General features: G+C 42.8%; 1 protein-coding gene across 8 annotated transcripts in view; it reads right to left on the minus strand.

Annotated features, from left to right (window-relative positions):
* Nucleotides 1–27,439, minus strand: part of RBPMS (RNA binding protein, mRNA processing factor) — a 158,054-nt gene that overhangs the window by 26,007 nt on the left and 104,608 nt on the right. For 3 of the 8 annotated variants that reach the window (XR_004422812.1, XR_004422811.1, XM_033103888.1), the window contains exon 6: nt 3,933–4,063. The exons of 2 other annotated variants lie outside the window; for them this stretch is intronic. Coding sequence is in view for 4 of the 6 variants with exons in the window: in XM_033103888.1 (XP_032959779.1) it covers nt 3,933–4,063 (131 nt within the window). In the remaining 2 variants the exon portion in view is untranslated. 3 more of the 8 variants (XM_033103887.1, XM_033103885.1, XM_033103889.1) reach the window with 3 other exon arrangements.

The following is a 27,439-nucleotide window of genomic DNA, read 5'->3' on the forward strand; positions in this document are numbered from 1 at the left end:
GCCTCTGAAGAACAAACAGGTCACCAGGACTTGCTCTCTGTCCTACTTACCTGCAACATTTTCTGGCCCAACAATGTGACCCTGGTCGAGGGTAAATGGTATTCTGTTTCTAGAATGTAGTGAGGACAATGCGCTTGTTGACTTTCTCTCTGTTCCATCAGCAGCAAGACTAAAAAGTAAACACGAACCCAGACTTAAAAAGCTGAGATGTGTGAATATGAAGTGACAGGCACAGCTGGATGTTCTCTTCAGAGTATAACTGTCCTAAAAGCCATGGATGAAACTTTCCTCTCCTGTTCACAGTGACTTACATAATATAGCTAATAAATTTCAAATACCAATGACCTTGAAAGCAAACAGGATGATCACGTCTAAAAATAATTAATGCTCTTCTTAGAAGTCAAATGTTTGCCGCACCAAGTAGTTTTTTTCATCTCTGTGAAAACAAGGCAACACCGAGGCTTACAGTACTACCACTGTATCCAATAATTCTTAAACACTGGGATTTGATGTCAAATAAACAGCTTCAATTTAGAGCCGGAGGCACCAGACCACAGACTGAAGGCAGGGCAGAACCAGATACGTGAGGCAACTCCTTTTCAATGACAATTTCTGTTTCCTGGGTCCTCCTTCTTCTGGATCAGGGTGGACTGCTGGAAAACACATTGTTTGCTTCAAAGAGGCTTCCACTAGCTAGACACACCGTCCTGCTGAAACGAGGTCTCCTGGTGGATGCTCGACCCGTGGATGTTTGACTGAGAATCTTCACTATGCCGCTCTTGATAGTCCAGGAGCCCAACAGGATACAAGCAGCAGCAGTGAGCGAGGCCTTGGCTCTGGCTGCGTCTCCCTGGGATGCTCCAAGTCCTCCCACAGAACGTATTTTGGGCCCAGTTCTCCCCCAAATCTCAGCCACAGATAATATCTTAGCTCCAAAATCACATCATCATGAAAACAAAACGCTGCAGTCTACTTGAGACCATTTTTGCTCTGATTAAAATTTTTATTGAATTCTCTCAAAATGTTACCAAGAAATAGTTTTTGCAAAAGGGGGGAAAAATAGCTAACAAGCAAATTCAACCTGGGAGCTCCCTCTGCTGGTCTGCAGTAGGTTGATACGTTACAAACACATTCCCAGAGACAAATCTAATTTGCTGGAGAAGTGGACAAAAGACAGGTGTGTTGGGCTTTGCTTCAGGAGAGAAACACTAGAAGAAAAAAAAAATCCATGTCTCAAAACAGAGCACAACATTGCTGAGAAAAGCAAAATAATTTAAAAACTTCTCCAAGACATATAAGATTTCCAAAACAAAAACGGAATTATCAACTAAGGGGCTGCTCCGTCTGGGCTTCCCCACTGCTCTCCCTCCAGTTAATAACAATGCTCTTAGGCCTTTCGGTGAAGGTTAAGTTCTGATTCCCTTGTCTTTGCCTCCAAGTCTCTTCTTGCAGGCTTCTCATCTACTTAGAGAAGAAAGATCCAAGAAGTCATTGGAGTGAGGCCTTTTCAAAATTCCATCAAAGAATAAGTCTTTGGTGAGCCAGCACTGAGGCGTGGAAAGAGCAAGGCCTGCGAGTCACGTGACCTGGCTCTAGGCACGGCAGAGCCACTGGCGACTTTGAGTAACTCTCTCCATCTTCTCCGGTCTGTTGCCTCATCTGTAAAATGGGTCAGACCAGTTGACCTGTAAAGCCTCTGCCAGTTCATTCTATGATTCTCAGAGTGGACAAAGAAATTTAAGTAACAATACTTGTTCAGAGTCTTTAGGATACAGAACCCAAGCTTGCTCTGGGAATGACTCGAAACAAGAAGTGGGGTTGAGCACAAAGACCTCACTGATACCCGGTGAGAGTTCCACCCACTCTCGGAGAGATGCGGCAGAGCCGAATGGATTCCAGGCTGGGCAAGTCTCCAGACTGAGGAAGTACCACAGGGGAGGGTGCCCCCCCCCCGGGGCAGTACATCCCATTCAGGCAAATGGTTCAGTCTGCCTAAGCTGGGCACTGTCTCTCCCATCCTTGCTCACAATGGCATGGGCTTTCTAATCTCTTAACAGTCTTTAGTTCCTTTTCCCACCATATCCCCAGATACTAGATTTTTACTTCATCTGTTATATGAATGAAGCAAGGGCAAATTACCCAGATGTCATGGCCAAAAGCCACCATTCCTTTCTGGCCATTGTCAATTCTTGCTTTTCCAGGGTTAACGAATGGTGAAAGGCTTTGTTGCTGATTAACCAAAGCCATGGATCTTAAAAAGACTATGTGAACTTGGCACAGTTTCATGGTATTTATTACCATCTGCCTCAACTGTCAATTGATCAGTATCCAGGCGATCTAGCAAGAGGAGGAAGAAGAGGAGGAGAGGAGACACGGCCACAGATGGGGGGGGTCCTTGAGCTGCTCCACGTCACCTACCAGGTGATCCCCGAGGCCTACCACAAGCAGGCCGGTGACTCAGCAGATATCCACAGGTTTACGTTTTATCCCTTCTTCCTCCACCTGCCATTACGAGGGTGACCAAGCACTGACATGGACAAAAGGTGGAAAGAACAGCAGGGGAAGGAGAAGCAAAAAGCTCAGCTAACCTAGAAATGAGGAGTCAGCCTCAGAATAATCCTGTCACTTGAAGTTATTGTCTGTCCCAAGTACTCCAGCACCACCATCTACATTTCCCTTCACTACTTTACTCCTCCTCCCGACACAGAGGGTAATCGGGGCCCAGGCACCGAGCCTGTCTCTGTAGTTTGCCTGCACGGTGCCCGGGGAGCCGGGCTACCCCTGCACGTAGGAGCTCTGACAGCTCAGCTGAGAGAATGGAAGGCTGTTCAGCCAACACCACTCCTAGCCCCGTGGCCTGTGAGGCCCTCACGGGGGCTGCTTGTGGGTGTTTGTACAACACGGTGAGCTCTGTACAACAGAAAAGAGTTTTAAGTCAGAAGGAAGAGTTTTCTGGGAAGCTGTTTATTTCATCCAGCCTTAAAAATAAACACTAAGCAAAACAAATAAACAAAAACTCTACCTGTGTAGCCCAACAATTTTTTAAAAACCAGGCTTTCTTGCTTTTAGAGGAGTTACACATGCAGTAAGTAAGACACATGAAATCTATATTCTATCTTATTTGCTATTGGTAATCACTCTGCATCCTAACACTGATTACCACTATGTGCACTAAAAGCAAAGCCAAGAGAAACATTTTTTCCAAGGGAAGAGACTGCGTTGGTATATAGACAGTAATCTTTGTGAAGAAATAAGGGAGTTTGTTTATAAAACTCAGGCTATTCTTAACTAAAAAAAAAAAACAAAAAACGCTGGTCAGAACAAAGGCCTCTACCGTGACCTACAGCTACATTCTGGACACATATCGTACCTCCTTTTCTCCAGGGTTTCCTGAAATGGGAGAAAAGGAACCCTTCATCTTTTCTGTAACAGATGTAAGGTAGCACAGTCTTTCTCGTGGAAGCTCCCAACTTTCCTCTTTGGTCACTAGAGCTCATAGAACACGAGAGCAAAAATCTCTCAATACGCAGAAACACACACAAACACAACTCCTGCAACAAGTGCACGCCTCCCCCTGCAGCCCTTCCACGCAAGGAGGCATACGCACATCTACGCTGTGACGCCCTCTAGCTGGCTGGGAGCTGGGGAGGAAACCTGGGCCCAGTCTCTGGTGTGTGATATGAGGGTGAGCTCATTAAGGAAGAGAGAGGTGTCGTTCGGGGCAAACATCAGGCAGTGGGTGGTATCATTGCTGTCAGATGGTCCTCCTAAGTCCTGGAGGAGTGTCAGCTTGATTTAGAAGGGATCATTAATCTCCTGAAGGTGGATCTGTTAGCTGGATAGATGTTAGTTGTATGGTGTGCTCTGGGGAACCAGGTTTGAAAGGACTGGTGGTGGAGTGAGTGAAGTCGTGGCCGATGGGTATAAATTACCTGGGCATGCAGTGAAGCGGGATAGGTGAAAGCAGGAGGAGGTAGAGCAGGCGCTAACTCCGCTGGGTACAGAGGGTACGGGGCCCACACTTCAGGGCTACTGGGGTAAAGTGCAGGCACTGTGAGCTCATCTGCAAGAAAAGAATAAGGGGAGAGTTAGTGGTTACCACACAGCTGGTTTCAAATCAGAAACAAAACACCCAATACCCCCAAGCCCCAATCAGTGTTAGAAGTCAAATTACTCTCATTCTTTTAATAACCTGCTGGCTTTGGTCCCCCAAACTCTAAGCAAGGGAATGGGAAATACAACATGGCAAACAGCAACAGGCATCTGGTGCCTGCCTGGCCTGCTGAGATCTCAGGCCCAGGCTCTGCCTTGGACACTCTGATGTCTTTCCAGCTGTAGCTGGGGGAATCCGGGAGCAGTGGGGATTTCCTGCATAAAACAGCAAATATGGTCCTCGAAGGGAAAGACGAAGAACAAGAACCAGTAGGAGACAGCTCGTGAAAACCCACTGCAGAGTCTCTGGGAGAACAATGGCTTCCTGGAAGGACCCCAACAGACAAGAAGAACTGTAGGACTTTTCTGTTTATCAGTGTAATTAGCAGACAAATAAATCATGACCATCAAGCATTTTACATTTAACCCTCAGAAGCACAAGGCCAGACATTGTCCCTATAGGGCATTTAAGATGTGAAAAATTCAGAGAATGGAAGTGAAGAGCCTTGAGTATCCTGATGAAAGTTAAGCTCCACAAAGATGCAAATAAGTACGTTCACAGGTGCCATTTACACTGACTATATTTCTTTCCTCAGGAAAAGTGAGTCAGGTTGCCAGCTGACTAGTCTAAATGTTCCTCATACATCCCTGATTCAATTCAGGTCAAGCCAGTTTGCCAGATTGAAAGGCAAGTGCCTGGGCCTCAGAATGTATCAGGAAGCAACCCATTAACATAACAGCAAATGCAAGAGTGAGCATCTCAGCAAAGGCAAAAATAACATCCGTCAATAATTACGAATCTGGACCCTGTGAAGCAGCAATCTCAATATGCGCTTTTATCACCTGTCAAAATTTGAAATCAAGTGGATCAAGGATGCCATCCAGGACGGCTGAGGGAGTCAGGAAACGGTGACTCGATAAAGCCATTAGTGACTCCGCCACTCAGGACTTCCCAGAAGTCTACAGTGCGTGTGATCCAAGGAGAACAGTCACGTAACTCCTTCCCACCATATAAGAAACCACCCCGGCCCGCTCATTCCAGGTCTCCCTCATCCTCCCCCTCCTCCCCAACTCGGGCTCTGGGCAGGGTTTTCAGTATGGGAAGCGACTGGAAGCAGAAACCTGCTTTGCCGAGTGACGCAGTGATTGCTCTGTGCAGCAGCCAGAAAGCAGCGGAGACTGTGGGTGCATGTGGAGCAGGTGGGCAGGGCTGCGTGAGGCTTTCCACAGCCCCCCGCATGGCAGGGGCCTGGTGAGAGGAGTCGAGAGCTGACTGGCGACTTCCATTCAGAGGGCAGCTCGGGGGTCCCAACGATGGGGTATGAGGTACTGTGGCTGGTCGGCCGGCTGGCCTCCCCGTCACGCTCTCCCCGATGCCTTCTCTCAACAAGGCAGTAAAAACGACCTCTCAGGAGGTGGATGGGGAATACAGACTGCCTGTCTAACTAGGCTAGAGAGCCTCGGCCAAAAGAGGGAACTGCTAGTCATTATTTAGAGAGGGAAACAGTAGCATCATAAGCCCCTTTAAAATGATCAGGTCTACCCCACCAGTGCTAGGTGTGTAGGTGTCTGTAGTTTCTGTAGGAAATTCCTTACAGGGGAGTTGAGAGACTGCTTAACAGACCTCCATTTCCTGTCATGATGATACCATATGATTTCCATTAGAGCAACTCCTGTGGGAGCCCAGCTCGTGGAAACCAGCTGCTGCCAGAACCAATGCCTCGAATTTTAAACAACCATTCTTAGGAATGACATGCTATTATTGTTGTTGTTGTTATTTCTGCTACCATGCTATTTTAAGACATTCTGAGTCTTTCTAAAAAGTCCAGAGAGTCTCAAGACCCAGCACACAATTTCTTCGCCCATGCTTGTACAGCCCCCTGTGACAGCAAAAGATTAAACGCCGGCAGAGGGGATATGCTTGGCCTGCAGCCCTGATCCAGCTGCCTAAAGGAACTGGCTAAGTGATCAATAGGTGCTTCCTTTAGAAAGTTTTAAAAATGAAATGTCTTTTAAGATATCTTAAAGAGATAAATAATGGAGATACGGTGGAGTCAGCGTTTTAGCTGAATAGTTTAACTTACGATTTCCAGGCATTTCCACATTTTCATCCTAAAGCATTACTTTCCATTGGGTCGATATTGAGGCTCAAGGAAAATTCACTGATGAACATGTACACAAAACCTAGCGCAGCAGAATGAGGGATTTGTTTCCAAATCCCCTAAACCCAAAGCTACCCAGTATAGTCAGGTAGTGAAGCAGAGGCCTAAGAGAGACTAGGGTGAACTTACGCTTGATAAATCCCTTGATACATCTCATCTCTCCCTTCTCTTGTGAAGGAGTCACAGGGAGTTACTGTAAATGTCAAGAGAATGTGTGGCACGCAGTGGGGTGATGAGCAAGAGGGGAGCTCAGAATGTGTCAATGAAGGTGTTCCATGCTAGCGATAATGGGAGCAGAGGGAGGGGAGTGAGGGTAATTTCTAACAAGTTTTCAAGGATCTGGGTCTTATTCAAGTCTGGGACAGCTCTGAGACTGGCACTTAGGGTCTAATAATGCTTGTGGTACTGAATGGTACCCAATGGGAAATTCTAAAAGTTGTTTACAGATATACCAGTGTTTTCTTTGTTCAAAGAACTTAGAAAATATCCATAGGAATTAGATCTAAAATTTCTCAATCTTTGTATTTGTCACACACACTAAATAAACTGAGCAAAAGGAGGTTCAAACCAGAGCAAATGTTACAGAGCAGTCATTTTCAAAGTTAAAAATAAAAGCAGTGAAACCTTTTCTTCAAACTGATTTTTCCCTGAAACTCTTTTTAGTAAAAGTGTAGCTATTTTGGTTGACTTGGGGGAGGTGGGGGTGCGGGGTGGGGGGCTGAAGGACCTCACCCCCTGTAACAGTCCCCAAGGTACAGCAGGGTTCCAGAGAAAACAGTTTGAAAACTGCGCTTACAGCTGCTCTCATGCAGGGACCAGTTTTTAAAGTAAGATCCTCTTCAAAAATCTCTGAAGTCTGAACTCTTTCCTGCAGCTCCTGGAAACCTGTCTGGGGGTGGGGGGAGGGCGAGCGCTGAATAGCCAGAGTGGGGGGAAGAAACAAAGAACAGTGACACAGCTGGGGTGGAGCAAACAGGCTCTCCTGACTGCCCAAAGTACCTTGGAGCGCCAAACACGTCCTCGAGTGAGAGTTTATGGCCTCACAAACAAAGTGCAGAAAAATCTGACCCAGGAAATAGAACTGGTAAAATAACAGAAAAAAGGTAAACAAACCAGGTGGCGCTATCTCCTTCCTCCTCCATGCTCCCAGACCATGTCTTCCCAGCTGCACTGCAGCACCCACAGTGCACTGTCCTGGGAGTCACTGCTTCTCAACATGTGCTCCCCGACCAGCAGAATCAGCTTCACCTCACAGGCATGGCCACCACACTGCAGCCGACAGCTTTTAAAATACACAATTCAGGAATGTCACTCTCCCACTTAAAACCTTTCTATGATTGTTTTGCTCTCTGGATAGTCTGAACTCCAGGTATCACGGCCTAGAACACCCCACAGGATCCTGCCCCATCTATCTCGACAGCCCTGGCTCTCATCTGGTTTTCCCTCATGGTCTAGGACAGTCATTTTCAATGCGTCACCATGTCTGGTTCTCTCCCACTTTTAGGCCTTGTACGCTCTGGTTCCCTCTGCCAGAGATGTTCTTCTCTTCTCCCTCACCTGGCTTAACTTTTACTCATTCTTCAAAAGGACTCTACTCCCTGGGGCGGGCTTCACTGCCTTCTGCTGCATCCTGCACCTCCCAACCACTGCCGTTACCTCCAGGACTGTAACTTCTTATTCTTTGCTTACCCTGGTGCCTAGCATCGTGTATCAGAAAGTATCAAGAAATGAACTATGTGCGCTACACTGGACGAAATGAATGGAGAAAAAAAATGCTTACATCTTGCCCTTCAGAGGAGGAAATGACAAAACTGTAGGTTAATTCAATACTGTATGGGAGAGACATAGGCACAGAAAGAGGATGGACGTGAGCGCAAGTAAATGCGATTCTTAAACAAGACTGCATTCTAACCCTGTTGTAAAAACCCCTTATATTTGCATGCGCTTTTATACACAGCCAAGAGCTTGCACATCCAGTATCATTCTGGCGCCTCATTAAAAGCTCTGGGGAAAGTGACAGGAACAAGTATCTCATTTTAACAATGAGGAAGGATCTCTCCAAGGTCTCATCGCTAACTCACAGTGTCTGAACTGGATTAGAACCCAGGTCTCTTGCCTCATGGTTCAGGTTCCCTTCCACGCTCCATCCTGTCCTCTGTGCAGTGGGGACGCCCCCATTACTGATTTCATCTCTAAGTCTTCATCTCCAGGTTTGGTGTACTCAATTTACTAGAATAAACTCAGGGACAGAGTCCTCCAGCACAGCTTGCCTGAGAGATGAAGAATTTGGCCAGGGAAAAAATAAAAAAGCAGCTACGACATAAAAGGTCTAAATGAAAAGTCCCATTTGAATGGGGAAAAATCCATTTTGAAACAAGAAAAATAAATCAAGGATTCTATTAAGCAATCAACTCCCACTCACATAGCTCAGCAAGTACTTGATCCATGTCTGTTAGGCAAACCCTTCAAAAATCCGCCTTGCGAGGGCTGTTTTGAGGGCCTGTCCCCTGAGGACATGCTCTTCCGGTATCATGGCTAAGACTGCAGTCCACATCCAGCTTCTGAGGCCCCGCGCAATACACACTAGCTTCTACAGTGGGTCGAATAGTGTCCTCCCAAAATTCACATCTACCTGGAACCTCAGAATGGAACTTTTTTGAAAACGGGAATTTTGCAGATGTAATTATGTAAGGATCTCGAGATGAAATCATTCTAGATTTAGGGCGGGCCTAAATCCAATGACTGGTGTCCTTATAAGAAGAGAAGAAGGTAATGTGAGGATGGAGGCAGAGACTGGAATCGTGAGTCTACAAGCCCAGGAACGCCCAGGATTGCCAGCAGCCACCGGGAGTTAGGAGAGAGGTATGAACAATTTTTCCCTCTGAGCCTCCAGAAAAACACCAACAAGACTGACAACTTGATTTCAGACCTCTGGCCTCCTGTACTGTGAGAGAACAGATTTTTGTTGTTTTCAGCTACCCAGTTGGTGGCAATTTGTTGGGCAGCCCTAGAAAACTATAGTTCCCTAGAAGATCACACAGCTTCACTGGCTCCCCCAGATAAGTATAGGGAAGAATAAAAAGATTTGGTGAAAAGCTCCAAGGATGTGCTCAGCACCAGCTATCACAAGTCACGGCTGTAACTTTTGTGTTCTGCACGGGAAACCCACTGCACTACGTGCTGGAGACACCAGGAGAAACCAAGGCTGCGCTCAGCCCTTCTCCACCTCTGCCTGCTCCTCCTCATGGCCCTTCGCAGCTCCCATTGCCCCACTTAGTAATTCTACGTAGGATAACTCATGAATCTACACCTTTGATTTCTGCTCCAATGTATACGCCTAAACGCATCACACTCAGCTCCCCTAGTGACCTCACCGTTACTCATAAACCAATTCCTCTTCTTTCCTCCCCAAATCTCCCATATCCGAACAACTGCTAAGTCCTAATGACGTTAGAGATGACGGATGCTGAGATGACGCTGACAGCGGCAGGAGCAATAGCGGCTGAGGATCACTGATCTCACCGTGCGCGCCACACACTCGCCGGGCGCCGCGCGGGGGCTGCTGCATCAGCCCCTTGGATGTTGTGAGGAAGCAGAGGCTCCAAGAGGTCACCCAGCCCAATGGCTTACGGCAAGTCCAGAGCCCGTACCCCTGACTTCTCTGCCTCTCCATGTGGATTACGTTTCCTCTAGGCCTTTTCTCACTGTCTTTTCCTTTTTATCCCTACTTCCACCACCCACATGCAAGTTCTCACCTGGACTGTTTTAACAGTCTCTTGAGACTTTTAAACTGGCTTCCTAATAACTTCCACTCTCTCTCCACTCCAATTTTTCTGTCATAACACATATTCCTGGAGCAACTCTTTAAACCTGCAGGAAAGGACAACCCAGACCCACAAAATAAGTATGCCAAGGAAATTCCCAAAGCCAGTTATGGTCTTGATTCAGCTGGCCCAGAGTCACCTCCCTTCCAGTTAATGACTTTCTGCCATGCCTCTGAGCAGTCACTGCTCTCACTACCCAGCTGTTTCATACAAGAAACAATCCAACACAATCCATCGTTTTAAAAGGATCTGATCCCTGATCTCAGAGTTGAAGGGAACCCAGAGCATAAGCAGGAAGAAAATTGTTCCTCTGTGGACTTGACTTAAGTCCTACTGTTACCTACTCTTTTTCATCACAAGGGAACATTATCATTCCTCTTCCTGAGACCTGCAGTTGCCCTCTGAGTATATTTGCCAGCCTCTCTAAGAACCTGGATTTCTTAATGACCGCATTTAATTCTCGATGTTTCACAGAAGCTGTGTTTTCAGAAAGCGTTGGTTTTCTGTTACAGAAACAACATAAAAACATTTGTCCAGCGCCACTCTGCTAGAAACCCTGGTAAGCTTCATGAGGGTAAAACATTGTTCAGTTGTATTTACTAATATGCCCTTTGACAGTGGCTGGCACAAAGTAGGCATTCAATACATATTTCCTGAATGAGCATTTTGCATAACATACCCCCCACTCCTCTTTTTCCAGTCTTGAACTGTCATGTCCCTTCAAGTGCTTCTTCTGCCTCTTTTGTTGCCCAAAGAGCCTTTTCCATCTGTGGTAGATAATTTAGATTATAAAGGGATTTCAGTATTGTGAATAAGAGTGGCTGTGTGGCTCATCTGTGGGACGAGTCACACGTCAAATGGTAATAATAAGGATACTTATACACTGCACGCTTTGTGTAAAATATTCCACAGACGTTAATCTATTTAGTCTCCACAATAGCCTTATGAGGTAGGTACTGCTATTATCATCTGCACATCACAAGTGGAGGATGCTAAGGGCTTGGAGACATTAAGTGACAGGCCCAAGGCCATGAGCTAGGAGGAATGAAGCCATGATGTGAACAGAAGCAATGTGGCTCCAGAGCTTGTGTTCTTAAACCACTGTATTAAGATGGTGGTTTTGTCTAGGCAAACACCTTGCCCCCAAACCATAAAACTTAACTTCTAAACCAAGTTAGAAAAGACAGAATTACTAAGTGGGGCAATGGGAGCAGCGAAGGGCCATGAGGAGGAGCAGGCGGAGGTGGAGAAGGGCTGAGCGCAGCCTTGGTTTCTCCTGGTGTCTCCAGCACGTAGTGCAGTGGGTTTCCTGTGCAGAACACAAAAGTTACAGCCGTGACTTGTGATAGCTGGTGCTGAGCACATCCTTTGAGCTTTTCACCAAATCTTTTTATTCTTCCCTATACTTATCTGGGGGAGCCAGTGAAGCTGTGTGATCTTCTAGGGAACTATAGTTTTCTAGGGCTGCCCAACAAATTGCCTTCAAAAACAAAAAGGAAAAAAAAATGACTCCTTCAGGGTAGATGAATAACACAAGATGTTAGTGTGAAAACATGACAATTTTGGCCTGCTTTTCCAGGCCATGATGATATGTAATTATTACTTAATTTTATTTTTAAAGTTTATAATAAAAAAGGAAAGAATATCCATAGGTAATTTTGACATGAATTTTATAAAAACTGGTTAGGAGACATACTATGTGTATATGAACACTGAGTAAAGGAGACAGAAGGTATGAGAATGCAGGTTTGGATCACAGAGATGATATATGAGAAATGTCAACAACTTGTGCTTTACTAAAACATTTAGTGTTTTAGGAAAAATTCCACTTGCCACTCACGTTTTTGGGGAATACGTATATTATTTGGTGAGGGAGGAAAATTAGAAAGGGAGAGGTATGTTTCCAAGAACATGTGGAGGCGTAGGTGTTTCTTAATAACGTAGCTGCTTGGCTATAGCTCTAGTCTGTAAAAACAGATCACCTACAAAACTGTTTTATTAAATAATAAGCTCCTTGAGTGCAGGGCCTGTCTGTTTTGCTCACCACTGTATCCCCAGTGCCTAGCACTGTACATGTTATACCGCAGATATTCAAAACTTTTCATAGTACTGTGTGAGGCATAAATCTTTGAGTACATCTTTTTCTCCCCTTTGAGATAAATTCTAAGAGTGGAACGACTATGTCTAATGTGATGAGCATTTTAATACATATATCTTGGTGTGTTGAAATGTTGTTTCAATATATATTCCCAATAAAAATGGACACATTTGTACCAATTTGTAATGTGACAATATTGGAAATCATCATTAAAAACAAAACTGAAAAAGGAAATTGACAACTTTATAAGAAAAACATCTCTCCATTATGTGAATGTACATTTCTTTGATGGTTAAAGAGGCTAGACTAGTGTACTTCCACATTTCTAGCTGGAATGTGTGCTGCCTGAAAAAGTCTTCATTAAGGCACGTTGCTGCTCTCTTGAACATCCAGGATGGACCACATGTCCTTCCTCACAGCAGCTGTACAACCTGTGTGTACCTTGACCATTGCTCCTGTCACTTACATTGACACTCATCTCTTTCTGGATCTTTCTCCTTCCCCAAGTTGTAATCTCTTACTCTCAGCATTGATGTCTGGCACACAAAAGATATTCAATGAAAGTTTTTAAAAATTTAACTCATATTACCAAGTGCCTGCAACTTATTATACTATCAAGTGGATGTGACAGTGAGAAATACATAGCTGACTTAATGATTTACAGGTTAGCACATTTCCTTGACTTTTAAGAAAATGTCAGTCTAAATCTGTACAGAATCCAGTCCTGGATAAAAAAGGCAAAAACTTTAATAACTTGTCACAGCCATCAGTTTTAAAGAGATTGAAAATGACTTAGAGAACTGATGAATCAGAACTTCAAAATATATCTTAGGGTACAAACGACACAAATCCAGACACACACACACACACACACACACACACACACACACACACACACACACAGTGGCCTATGGGCCATGTGAGGAATTTCTGGGTGGAGTTGTGTATCTGAGCTGAGCCCCTCCTGTCATCTCCTCCCTCCTCCTGCTCTGTAAGCTCAGCAACTATACCCATGTGGTTCCCCGTCTATGTTCACTCGCCGGTCCTGGGCCATATGCCCTCGATTTACCCACAGGGAATGTCATGAACATTCACAAGCCACTGGCAGAGCATCAGATCCTGGCTGCACAGGCTGCAAAGATGAGCGGTGGGTGGGCCACACTGGCAAAACCTCTGTCACCCCTACTTCCCCTTCTTCTCGGTTTTCTCTCATGCCAGATCAACCCTGGTCTATAGTTTGCTGTTCTGAAAGTGATTCTGAGTTAAATGTGCGTGGCCACATCAAAAAGTTCCAAGCATACTTTCTAGAATTCAAGAAAATGTATCCATCTTTATGGAAATAACAAAAACTAGGCACTAGCTTATGCTAACATTCTGTATCCCAAGGGGCCTTTCCAACCACGGAAAAGAGCCCATAGACTAAAAGGTGTCAGTCCACACAGATGATAAACACCTACTGAAGTAAAATGCCATTATCTCTAGAGATGAAGCTGAAAAGTTTTAGTATTGCCCTCCCTAGTTTCTCAGGCGATCCTGTAATTTGGATTCCTAAAAATTTAAGTTAAAATTGCAATTATAAAATTAAACAAATCAATTAATTGACAGAGAGGAAGCTGTGTATATCATTTATCACCTTCCTGACTGAGGCGGCTTGGGCACTTGACTCCAACCATCACCACCACCTCACCCCACCCTCCTGGCTGCCCAAAGCACCAAGACGGACGCAGCCAGAGAACTTACTGTAGGCAGACGGGGCCCACCAAGGCCAGGAGTCTGATATGAAAAGGCTCCTCCTGCCAGTCACTGTGAACTATGAAAAACCTCTAAGAACAAAGCATCAGTAGACCCAGAACTTCCTGTCCACACGTAACCAAGTTGCTAGCATATAGGAAACTCAGAAACCTGCCCTCCTTTTTCCATCTCCTCCAAACTCCCCTTCCTTGAGTCATTCAGTCTTATAACCTGGTGGCTTCAGATGAAATCCTGAGTGCAAAGCAAACCCCACTTGCAGAAGCATTAGTCTCTGTCTCAAACTGCTTTCCTTCTCCCTCACTCTCAGAGGCGACATGGGTCCCACATCACCACTGAAAAGCAATCCCACCTGCACACTCTAGGATGGAATTGAATACAATGTTTTCTGAGTGTTGAAGCATGAGGCCGCAGGATGGATGAAGTAATTGGGCAGTTTCCAGTTAAGAATAACAAAACGAGAGAAAGCTAGTTCTTAAAGTTAAATGTAGCTCAGGGACAGCATGAAGGAATAAATCCCAGTATCTAAAAGTGTCAATTTAGTCAGGGCTACTTTCTTTCAAGTTTTATCACTTTTCTCTGTCCATGTCTTCAACAAATATTTACTAAGTACCTACTGTGGGCCAGATGCTGAGTGAATACCACCATCTTTTATTTTTCCAGCCCAAATTTGGGACAAGGATGCTGAGCCACAGAAGGACCTACCTCATTATCTATAAACTTGAAAGTACAGGCTATTCAATTAAATGTGCTTTGGTGATCCTGGGGTGGGGTGGGTAAGAACGTATTTGAAAATAACTATTTGAAAATGAAACTCCTTATTAATTTCATGGTGGTAGGCTATTAGGAAGATGTGATTTGTCATCTGGAAAGTGCGGGAAGAGCTGTAAACTCTTCTGGGAGCCAGCAAATAGTCACCGAAAAGGAAATGGACAAGAAAAAATGACTTTGTTGCATCATTATTTTACATGAGGCAATTCCAGAAATGTGGTGAAAAGTGACTCAATGAGTTTCACTGAAAGTCAAACCAGTGTTTCTCCTCTTCGAGTCTTTTAGTTGCAAATATTGCTAGCTGTGCAACATTTGGCCTTAGTTTCCTCAGTTAAAAATATAGACTATCCCATCGGTTAATTATAAAAAGTAAATGAGAATTTGAGATGCACACAGTAAGTGCGTATTATCATGCAGTGTTAGTTAGCTAACAAGGACTGACACTGACATGAGAAAGGAGAAGAACACAATCCGGGGGTGTAAATAAGTCTGTACTACAGGAAATCTCTCCTATTACAAGAAAATTCCTTGGTTCATTAAATTGTTTGGGGCCGTGCATGCTTGGAGGAGGCAGCAGGGAGTGGTCCTTTGGAATGTGTGCCACTTCTCATGTTTAACTCTGTTTCTTCCTCATTCTTTTGTGCCTCATACTTGTTCAGCTCTTTTGACTAAGAATAAGTTGATGATCGCTCTAAGACAAAAGCTCTGCTAACTACGTGGCGTGGTGCATACTTTTTTATTTGTAAAATAACAACAGTGCTCTTCTTTTGAAGAGCAGATGCTTCCTTTAAAAGAAGTCTCGCTGCCCTTCAGCTTCTCTAAGGGAATGTGATCTACTCAAAAGGCTCACTTCACCTCATAAACAAAACCGGCCAAGTACCTGTGGAGACTCTGACCCACACTTCCCTGCGCTCCTGGTCCACCAGCTGGGGGGCTCCCAAGTTACAACAGCAGCTTCAGGTGTCCATGCAGCTCAGTCCCTTGACTAGCATCCTTGATTTCCTTTTTTCCCTCCATCTCTGCACCTCATAAAAATCAGAAAGATTTAACCGCAGAATTTAAGAACAACCATAACAAAAAGCCTAGATCTTAACTGTGTAGGAGGTTAACAGTCAGTCACACTGTTGACTTTCCAGTAAGATAAACAGTGAAAACTTGGCAAGTTCTAACATATACACCCGCCCCCCACCCCCATTCCTGAGGATTATACTCACTCTTGGGATGTGAATGACAGCAAGAGTTCATTTGTGAGAGCGGAGTGTCCTAACCTGGGCAGAAGCCCTGAAATGCCCAAAGAAACCCAGCGGGCTTAGGCCCAGTATCTTCATTTAGGGGAATAATAAGCAGTTCTGTCTCATAAGGATCTTGGGTCTGTGACAAACAGATTACAGATTACCTTCAAACTCTAAAAGGTTGCCTGTCAGTGTAAGTCTTTTTCCAGTTCTACTCTGATATGCAACACTAGGGAAAACGGGGGGAGAGGGTTAGCAGGAAGGCTGGGGGGCTCTGGCATGACTTCTGAGCCCTGCTGGGGGGTCTGCACAGGAACTCGGGGGTTTGTGGGGTTGCTTCACCTCCCCAGAGTCAGATAGGAGAACATTTTCGAGTAGAAAGGGCATGCTGAAGCCATCCCAGTGCAGGCAAGACCCCTCCCAAGTCTGGACCAGGCAGCTGGTTCAGCATTACGAAGGTGGTCATATGAGGTTTTGTAAAATCAACTGAGGAAGAACTTCACGTTCACACTAGTGGCTAGCTAGGTAAGGAACTATAAAGTGCATGTTCTTAGAGCCACTGCAAATGATGTGAGAGATCTGTATTTACACGCACGGAAAGGTATTAACAAAACACTCAGTGAAAAAGAAAATAGGTTGCAGAACAACATATATAATACAACCTCATGAACACACACACACACACACACACTCGCACGTGCTTCGCATGAAGGACTGGCATAACGCTTTGGTGGCTTCAGCCGGGGGTCTGAGCCACTTTTTAGCTCTGTGACCTGGGCTAAGTCAGTAACGTCAGGGCCAAATTTCCTCACCTGAAAACTATTAAAGAGGAAAAAGGGGAGGAGCAGGAGGGGAATACCTGTTCTCATAGACTGTCATGAGAATTAAATAATATATAAAGGATTTAGAAAACTGCTTGTGACATAACACATGTTTAATAATATTATTGTGATTATGTCTGGATAGTGGATTTTACATATTCTGTTTTGCTCATTATGCTTTATGAATTTCTACCATGGCCATGTACTTTTTCCAGTTTTTTGTTTTTTTTTTTTTTTTTTAGGGGTGAAAACATAAAGGACACAAGGGCTTTTGAGGGATTAAAAAAAAAAACGAATATTTATTCTTCCAGTGTTATAAAAACGAACATAGAATTGAATATAAAGACTAAAGACTTTCTTCATTTCATACTTGTTAAATTCCATGTCAGTAAATACATACAGAAGAAAATATCTAACCCCAGCAAATGTGCCATTTAAACAAATAACTATTGAGTATTATTTGTCTTGAAATAACGCTGAAGGGTCGGTATTATTGCTTCCTCCTTAGTGACTGAGAAAACCCAGGGTGAAAGAGGCTGGGTAACATGTCCTCGCACCCACAACTAACGTGTGACAGACCTGGATTTCAAACCCCAGGTATGCCAGACTCTTGTAAAGACTACAGACTGTCAGTGCAGCGTCGCGGTTTCTGCAACATGGTGTGACGCCAGGACCGAAGTGAGAAGTCAGGAGAGTCCGTCCTGGGTGGCCCTCAGCTTACCTTGTAATGTACATGCCAGTAAAAACGTGGGCTCTCAACAACAGCCAAAAGGAGCAAATAACTCAAGTGTCCACCAACAAGATGTGGTATAAATGGAATATTTAGCCATAAAAGGAATGAAATCCTAACACATTACAATATTGATGAACTCTGAACATTATGCTCTTAGCAAGAAGCCAGGCATTAAAGGACAAACATCACATGCTCCGACTTTCATGAATGATCTAAAGTAGGCCAATTCATAGAGACAGAAAGCAGATAAGGGAGTATTGGGGCTGCCAGGGGAGGGAAATGGGGGACATTGCTTTATGATTAGTTTCTGTTTCAGATGATGACAAAGTTTTGGAAATAGTGGCAATGGCTGTAAAACAACGTGAATATAATTAATGCCACGGAACTGTACACACTTAAAATGGTTATAATGGCAAAATTTATGTCATATATTTTACCACAATTTAAAAAAATTAATAATGTAATACAAAAAGAATTTAATTGTATGGTATGTGAATTGTATCTCAATAAAAGTGTGGGGCAAAAAACAAACCAAAAAAAAAAAAACCCTTTGGGCTCTGTGGCCAGGCAGACCTGGCCATAAACCCCAGATAGGCAGCTTACCAATTATGACCCTGGACACATTTTTAAAAACAATCTGAGCCTGATTCCTCATTTGTAACATGAGGATAATAACTACACTTCTGTAATAGAGTAAACGAGGTAATTATGAGTAACAGCTGCTGCTGTTGTTACCATTATTATTTTTCAACTTCTCATACCTGAAGATTCCTGAAGGTCAAACATGCTCTACTTATTGACTCCAGGTTGTATCAGCTCTCAGAACTGTGTAAGACCTAATGACCCACCATGGCAGCAAGAAAGAGAACATGTTCCGGTTTCCCATCAGAGTCCATCAGGCAAACAGACCTGCAGGGGCGCCCCCATCCTCCACGACCCAGGCAGCGGCAGCAGCAGCGCACCTCTCTGCCGTCAAAATCTCACAGCAAATCAGAGGAGAGACAGAAAACAGAGGGAACAAAATCCTACAGCAGAGACTGTTTGAGCACCTCGGACCATCCATTCTAAGCAATGTAACATCCTGCACATAGAGAGTCCATCACTAAATAAGGATTACAAAATTTTAAAGGATCTTGATGGATCATATAATAACCAGGATGAAAATGAAGCAAGGAAAGGGACTTCTGACTGTTCTCTCTCAACCTATCACCGTCTATCTCTTCTCAGAGCTAAACCTACCCCGTTCCTCCATCCTTTTCTTATAGCAACTCCTCTTTCCAATCTTTCAATCATTTTCTTTGTGCTGGACTCTCTCCAAGTTTTTCTTTTCTCACACAGTGCTGAGGCCCAGCATGGGATGCAGGGGCTGGGAACGGTCTGGTAAACAGATCATAAAGCCCCACAGCACATCCACTGTGGGGCTTGGATGGTAAATTATGAAAAGATTAGGCTGAGGCTGTGTATGCAACCAATGGCTGTGGGCCAACTAGTGGGTGACGTGACAGGAGTTTACAAATGTCTAACAAAAGAGAAACTGTTTGGAGAGTTGTCCCTGGATGTTTCATGAGAAGTCATGAAATGAGATGAGAATGGGAAGTTTAGTTCAGAGACCTGGAGAATTGGTCGTTGGGCGGAAGAAGAACAAACTTCATGCAGAGTGAGGCTGGGAGCCCCAGAAAAGGCCTCTCAGGGCAGCTGTGAAATCACGGCTGGGGCAAGACTTCCATGGTGTGGAGACTCCACACCGGCTCGCAGGGCTGTTCTAGTTGTTAATTCTTCTGTCTCTGATGCAAATACCGAATGAGAAGCCTGCCTGAAGTAATTCATCTCAAGGTTTTGTCAGAAAAGTTATTTTTGCCACACTCGAGTATCTTTAGATGAGAATCAGGTCCAAAGGGGCAAATGGTGCTAGAAATAAATAGAGGTAGGGGTAGTACTGGGAAAGTTTCTTGAGAGTATGTGCCAGAAAAACAAGCTAACGTGCCCTTTTTAGGATGGAGACACAGAGCACTGTCTGATTCATCACCCTGACACTTTTGGTGATGCACTTTCAATCATTCATTTCATTTTCTTGGATAAGAAAATGCCTAATGCAAAGCCATATCTCCTTCAAAACCCACCACTGAGATTTTTTTCTTTTTTGAGATCTTGCTGATAATATAATTCCCTTAGGGATCTCAAATAGCTGCCAATTCCTCCTGAATCAAAGACAACTTCTACCTGTAATAAGAATGGTCATTTATTCCTTCCTTCCTTCTTCCCATATCCACCACATACCATCAACCCACCTCTAGCTGTGTAAAATTACTTATGATTTCTTGAACCAAGTTATTCCTGCCACCGAACTTTTGTAAATCATTTAAGTCAGGGGGTAGCCATACAGCTCAGAATGGCTTTCCCAATGCTGCGTATGTTTCAAGAGCTAACTCTAAGGGCTTCCCAGCCCTCAAAGTTATTAACATAAAATTGAGCTAAAAATTTGGATCTCAGCAGAGCTACTTTTAAGAACTACTTACACCTATCGGCCTACTTGAGTGTAGTCAGTGTCTACGCTACCACCTTTATTGCTTTCCTTCCTTCATTAGAATGAAAACCGTAAGATTTTTGCCTACCATTCTTCAGGTGGAAAGCTATCCTTCAGTCCTCTCCTCCTGACAGCTGTTCTATAAGTAATTAAGTATGCTTTGCCCAGGTATAAGAAATCAGTCTTTCTGGAATATCTCATTCTTTCTGGGGAACCATCCCTCAGAAATCCAGATTCAGAATGGCTATCATGCAAACGTGGATTAGACTTGTTCCATGTGGCCCAGGGAGTAAAACTAAGTCAGTGAGTTGTAGTGTCAGGATATATAGACTTCAGCCAGTTAGTAGTAAAACTGGAGCAAGAAGTAATTTAGCAAATATTTATTAAACACCTACTATGCATCTAACACTATGCATAGCCTAGTCCTATTACTCAAGAAGCTTAGAGACTACAGAGGAAGATGGAGAAATAACTGGCAATTTCAATACAGTATGACAGGTTTTTTTCTAAAGGAATAAACACAGTTCTATAGCAGCAACCAACCCAGTAGGGCAATTAAGCTACCTCTAGAGAGTGAGACAAGATTTCTAGAAGAGAGGGACAGTGAAGGTAACTTCTGAGGGACAGGCAGCTAAATTGCAAAAATGACTGAATTTACAGCCAGGGAATGGGCCCTGTAAGCAAAAAGCAGAGGCTCAGAAGGCACAGGGTGCCTCGGCCGAGACTCAGGAGCCCAGGACTGACGGAATATGGCAGTTAGGAGACACACGGGTGGCGGGGGAGGAGCAGAGCAGCCGACCAAGAAGGGACTGCACGCTGCGCTAAGGAGGCAAGAGTCTCTCCAGAGGGCAGTGGAGCTCTTTGCAGGTCACTACTGGGATCTGCGTCTATTAGAAATCTCTTCATCAAAAGGAGACCTGTTATCATACACTGCTGCTAACCTGGGATTTAAACGCATCAAATATTTTACAATCAATACATTTCACCAAGTAGCGAGGAACTCTTTTACACATTGTATACGGTATTCAGAAGAGAATTCAAGAAAAAGGCCGAGGCTGGGGAGCCTCAGAGTAAGCGGTGAGTTGGGAAGGCCAGCTGCAGGGTTGTCACCAGCGGCAGAGCCAGGAGCTCTGTAAGGGTGGGTCCTGAGACCAGACACCTACCTGGCCTTAGGGTCGATGCCCCATTCAATATTTTCTCTATACCAGGATTTACCTACCTATTGTCCCCTCAAGGAGTTTCCACTTCCCGGACTAAAATCTCATTCTGATTCAGTTAAAGCAGTAACACAATTCCTTCTAGAAACTGCAAAAAAATGCTCTTGTGGTTCCATTTAATCACTTAAAGACATTTCATGTTTCTCAAATATAAAGTCTCACACTTTTATCTGATGGTTTGTATTATGGCTCCAGAATTTTAGATGACTTCAGAGGAAGCCAGTGAACTTGGAAAGGACATCATTTACATTTGTTTGCCATATCAGTTAGCAATTAAAATATATAAGTAGGGAGATGGGGGGGAAGAAAAACAGAAGGATTTCTAAAGTTTCCACAGGATTACTGTAGATTCTTTTTATTTTGGTGTGTGTGGGGGGGGGGGGAGGGATCAAGTGGAAAAATGACTATATGATTTAAAACAGTTTTTAAAAGAATCACATAGTTTCCTGTTTGCACATCTCTTTTGGCATTTGTTAATATCAATGTTTAGGTCTTGGGAGAGACCAACATATTTTAGACTTTTAAAAGTTCACTTGGATTTAAACTAGAAGGGGGAGACTGCTAATTGCTAAATTTAGCTTCTATGCAAAATTACTACAATCAAAACTTAGCTCAACCTTTGAGGAGTAACTATTTGCCAGGAGTCAAATTAAATTGTTATTTTAGGAAAATAACTTAAATAAGTTTGAGAAACATTTACTATTAATATATAATAAAATGGCTTTCGAAATACCTTTTAATGACAAGGTTTATCAAACACATCTAGATTAAATTTCTTCATAAATATACCCACTAGTAAATTAAGAGAGAAGTGCTAGGAAAAAATGGAATGTTTAGGTGAAATGAAGGACTACATTTGGAATGGTTCCCATAGGATTCAAGCCCTGGTACTTTGTATAGTGTTAACAAATGGTCTTTAAAAGTCATGGGGGAAGGTGCTACAAAAAGTAGTCTTTCTGGCAAAGTTTGAGATTCAGATTCTAAAGCTACTGATTTCTGGCCAAATGTGTAGTTTGAAAAATACATAGGATCAAGCAATGAATTAGTCGACCTAAGTAACGATAATGGCTGGATCATGATAAGCACCAGAGCATCAAAATGAGAGGAGAATGTTGTGGGAATGACTTTTGTGTCTTTAACTCTCCTATGTTAACCGTTCAGTTCCTTTCTTTTCATCTTTCATCTTGCCTTCTTTATTTGTTACTTTCTATCATTTCTCCTAAATGAAGTTACGCGATACCTGGGGCTACGGTCAAAGGAGAAAAGGCAGCTGGTGTGATGTACGACATTAAGGCAAGACTCAGACATTAAACTCTGGCATTGTACTGTGACCATGTGGACAATTATGACTCTCCTTAAGCCTCAGGTACCTCATCTATAAAATAAGAAAATTAACGTTTGGGCATTCTGGTACATGGCGGTTGGCTATGTAACTTGGTATAATCTTCATACGGGCTATTTGGCAAATATGTAAAATGTTTTTTAAATTTCATGAAATACATCAAATAACCAAGACAATAACTAAATATAAAAAGGAATAGACAATTAACTAGTAGATCTTGGTAAAGATAATTGATGGCTGTTAACATTACAAAAGGAGAGACAACTAATCATTATGTGCCTCCTGCTGGAAGTACATAATGTCTCCCCACCCCCAATTCTAACGTGAATTTGATCAAGCCTTTATAACTAACTACTAATTTACAGAAAATTCAAAAACAGGAACATGTCAAACAATACCACAGAGACGCAATAAACAACATCCACACTATAGGAAGTTAAGAGGACAAACAATCTGGGTTCCTCAACACAGAGCATGCAAGGGAAAATGAGAAAGAACACAGAGATTACTATATTAGAAGAGATTTAAGAGACCAACCAAAATGTAAAGATGGTCTAGATACAAATCTTGGTTTAAACAAACTGTCAAAAACATTATGCTAAAAATCTCTCTACTTCGGTGTATGTTTGAAACTTTCCCTAATAAAACGTTAAAAATAAAACTTTGGGAGATCACCATTAAAAATGGTAACCCTGAAAGATAACAATCAATTTACAGATGTCTCTATTTTCTCATCTATCCTCTTGGATGATTATTCCCCCACTCACTAGAAAGCAACACACCAACAGACAGCTATGACGTCACAATTTCTGTCCATCCTAAGTAAAATGCAATTTGTGGACTTTGTAAGAGCCCAGGAATCAAGAAAAGAAAAAGGTGCTTCTAGATGAACCGCATTCCCAGTGACTCTGCAAATGACACTGCGGTTAAGCCGTAGGCTTCAAGTCCTCCAGGTACAGCAATACCATTTGCAATGTGCTATTATGCGCAATATATTTCAAAGCACATTATCTCATTCCCACTACAGCTCACTGAGGTCAAGCAGAATAGGGAGTTCATCATTATATGAAAGTCAAACCACCAGCTGTGAGGGATGCTCATATTATCAATTTTGAGGAGGAGGAAAAAAGAAAACAACTGCCACCTTTTTTGTCAACCAAATGATGAAGAAATTATCCACTGAAAAATAACCACACTAGTCAAGAAAGCACTGTTATTCTGACACAGATATATCAGTAAGAAATAGATGGATGGAAAACTACCACTGTCAAATTAAATGGCCAATGAGTATATGACAAGAAACTAACTTTATTGATAAACCATAATGCCATGCCATTTTTGCCTATCAGACAGAATGAAGCAGTTTATATATAATGATATATCCAGAAGAATGGGAGAGACAGGGAAATAGGCATTCTCATTCCAAAGTGCCTACTAAGTGTCCACCTTTGTGGCAGGCACCACAGTTGTTGATGGAATCAATCTACTCTTTATAAACAAGATGAAAAGGACAAGTAAGTTTAGCCTCAGACTCAAGTGTCTAGTCTTTTGGAAGAAAAAGTTAGTGAACCCAAACAGATCATAATGGAATGACAGATTCATACTGTCTTGATTCTAGAAAGCCACCAAATTTTCAATAGTATTAAAGAGGGTGCAAAGAAACAACTGAATGGCTTATACAAACAAAGAGAAAATGTCAAACAAACCCACCCAAATCACTGAGTGTCTTCCCGTCTACACATTCCAGCTCAGGGACCAAGGTCAGGTGTTAAAACAAGCAGAGGAGACATGTTCCAGGAATCCTCCATCAATGGCACACTGCTACAACGCTAACATTCCACACTAATCTAAATATTTAACTTTCTGCCCCCTGAGCTTATTTTAAAGCATTTAGTCAATATCATTGCTCAGTCTGTTTTATGTTTATTTTATGTGCATAATTCAAAGACATTCTTTTTATGAGATAAATTTCATTTCCTTTTGATGAGCATTCTGGCTGTTACATGTCCCACCTTAACATTTTAGTTTAATTTCATTGGGGGAAAGTGCTAGGCATGTAAAACTACTTTTCATTACTCTTCTGCTCAAATATTCTTAAATTAAGAGGAGAATAGCCAATCCTTTAAAACTACTAATAACTGCAGTGTTCTTCTGCTGAAGTGCCTAATTAAGGAATCTGAATAATTTTTTTTAAAAATCTATTTTTTTTCTAAAATTCTTATCCTCGGCAAGGTTGTAGAAGTGGCCTTTCTGTGGATAAAAAAGTAGCTCTGACTAGGTAAACAGCCAAATAAATTCATTCTAGTCCGGCAATGATAGGTCACATTGAGCACCAGGGAAGGCCCATGGACAAAGGCACACTAATCCAGTCCTGCACCGCCAGGCCCAGAGCCCGTCATTCCCCAAATGAGGGACATTCTAAGGCTCTACCCACTAAAAAGTCCTGGAATTTCCTTCTGTCAAATGGAAAGAAAAGGATGCCGCCCCTTCCCTGTCCCCAGGCATCAGAAAAAGTAATGACTGCAATACATTGAAATACCTTGAGAATATAAAAACACAAATTCACAGGGAATGCAAAAAGGAAAGAAAAGCAATAAACAAAACCCCCCACAAAGCAGTGATCACTAATGCAGATAACCAAGCATCAATCCCTTATGCTCAAAATTGGCAACGAAAAGGAAAGAACTAACCATTGAGCTTTTTTGGTTTGTTTTGTTTTGGATGAACTAACTATATTTCAGGGTAAACAAACAGAATTAGGAAAATCATCATTTTTCAACTCCCAATCAAGTAATGAGGTCAAGATCAGTGGATGAAACCACAAAAGTGATGCTGAGAGAGCCCTTTACAAAGGAGGCGCTGTGCCGTTAATACCTGAATCCACAGGTCCATCTTAGCATCACCGAACAGAAAGTCCAAACACTGGTTACTTCCTAACGCAATGCCCCAGGAAGCACACAGCACCACCTATGATACGTCCTTGACAAAAAAGATGAACTTGAATTTAACCAAACCTTTCAAATCTAATCAAGCCTTTCAATTTGCAGTAAATAGAGGGACACAGGAACAAGTACAAGGATCCCTTAAAAGGAAGCAAACAGAAAAACCCAGGAAGGTTTTTTTCTCAGGAAGGCTGACACTTTTTCAACAAATCAATGGCATAAAAAAGGAAGAGTAGGGGATGGGAACTGCTCTAGATTGAAAGACATTTAAGAGACATAACTAAATACAATATTGACATCATATGAACAATTCAACAGTAAAAAAACTAAGGAGGAGAAGAAAGAAATTTAAAAAGCAAGTTGTGGTGAAATCTTGATAACTGTTAAACATGAATAAAGGGTTCCTGGGGTTGATTATACTATTCTCTCTATATTTTGGTATGTTTGAAAACAGACAGAGGGAGACACACTCCCCCAAGCAAAAATGGAACAAAACTTCGAGATACCAATCCCCTCTGTATTGTGGCAAAAAAAAAAAAAAAAAAAAAAAAAGTTTCTTCTGTAATGTTGCCAAGGAGACACCTACTCCATGAGATGGGGTCCTAAGTGAACTAATAAATGTATGTTGTTTAAATAACCATCCCTTCCAAATCCATACCTCCTTTATTAGTTTGCTTATTTCATAAGTGCTTATCTCTGATGACTAAAGCAGTGTGCTGGTGAGATGTAGTCTGTGACGGAGTGAAAAATCTGGAATGGTTTCCTCCTGTTCACAAACAAAACCTGTCACCTGGAGTGTATGGATTTCCTGTATTGCTACAATTTCTATGTGTAGTGTTGTCACCCTCTGTTTCCTTCTGTGCAGCTCTTCAGCCTCCCCGGATCTTTTGTGATCCCTTTCCTCCTATACCTTCAGTTTCATCTTCGAGTCAGCCACGCCTGAAATCTGTAGATCCTTTTGCACTCTCTGCTTACTAAAATCTTTCTCACCTTCAGCTACCAGGTCAACAGACCTCCATGTCTTTTCCCATTCTCTCCGTAATTACCAGTTTCATCATTATCTGTACCTTCAATTTAGCACCTTTTCTGCCTTCTATTGCAGTCATTTACAGGCCTGTTTCCCATACTAAAGTGTAAATGCCATAAGAGCAGAACTGTGCCCTTATTCAGCTTTTTATCTCTCATCCCCCCTCAAATGTTTGTTAAACCCAAGAGAGAAAACTGGAACAGGAAGTCACCGTAATAACCCGTACAGAGCTGGTAATGTTTGACCAGCTTGATCTCTTTGACCTCCTGAGAGATGCTTAATTAAAAGATAGAAAGACACTCCTCCACCCTCAGCCACCAATTAGACTACTTTGTTCAAGCAGAGATGCTGCTTCTGGTTCCAGCTCCATCATTTCTCTAAAATCCTAGTGGCCATACACACTGTGGAATGAAAAGGAGGATGATAAAAGGACCTACCTGCATTTGCACTGACTACATTACACCTCAAGCCTGAGATTTTTCACTTTTAACTCTCCAAGCAACCATCACTTCTACTAGTCTTTTCCCCAAGGAAAAGAGCCTTGGTTATAGGGTATTCCTTCATTATAAATCAGCTACCTATTTACTAATGTGCAAAAGTGAGTCTTAGAGCTGAGAAGGAAAGCAGGAATCAATCAGAATAGTATGTAGTGTATAACCCTAGTCACATAGATGTCAGTATGTGTACATTCGTATGGCTGCTCATCACAAATGTTAAAATGCTTATCTCTGGGTAGGTGAGGTCATTTTCTAAATACATATGTAGATGTTAAATAAAAGTGGTCCTATTATTAAAAACCAATGAACACAAGGAAAGCGATACATTTATATTTTTAAAACTATGTT

Source organism: Rhinolophus ferrumequinum, chromosome 4, assembly GCF_004115265.2.
Source record: "Rhinolophus ferrumequinum isolate MPI-CBG mRhiFer1 chromosome 4, mRhiFer1_v1.p, whole genome shotgun sequence".
In the NCBI taxonomy this organism is placed as follows: domain Eukaryota; kingdom Metazoa; phylum Chordata; class Mammalia; order Chiroptera; family Rhinolophidae; genus Rhinolophus; species Rhinolophus ferrumequinum.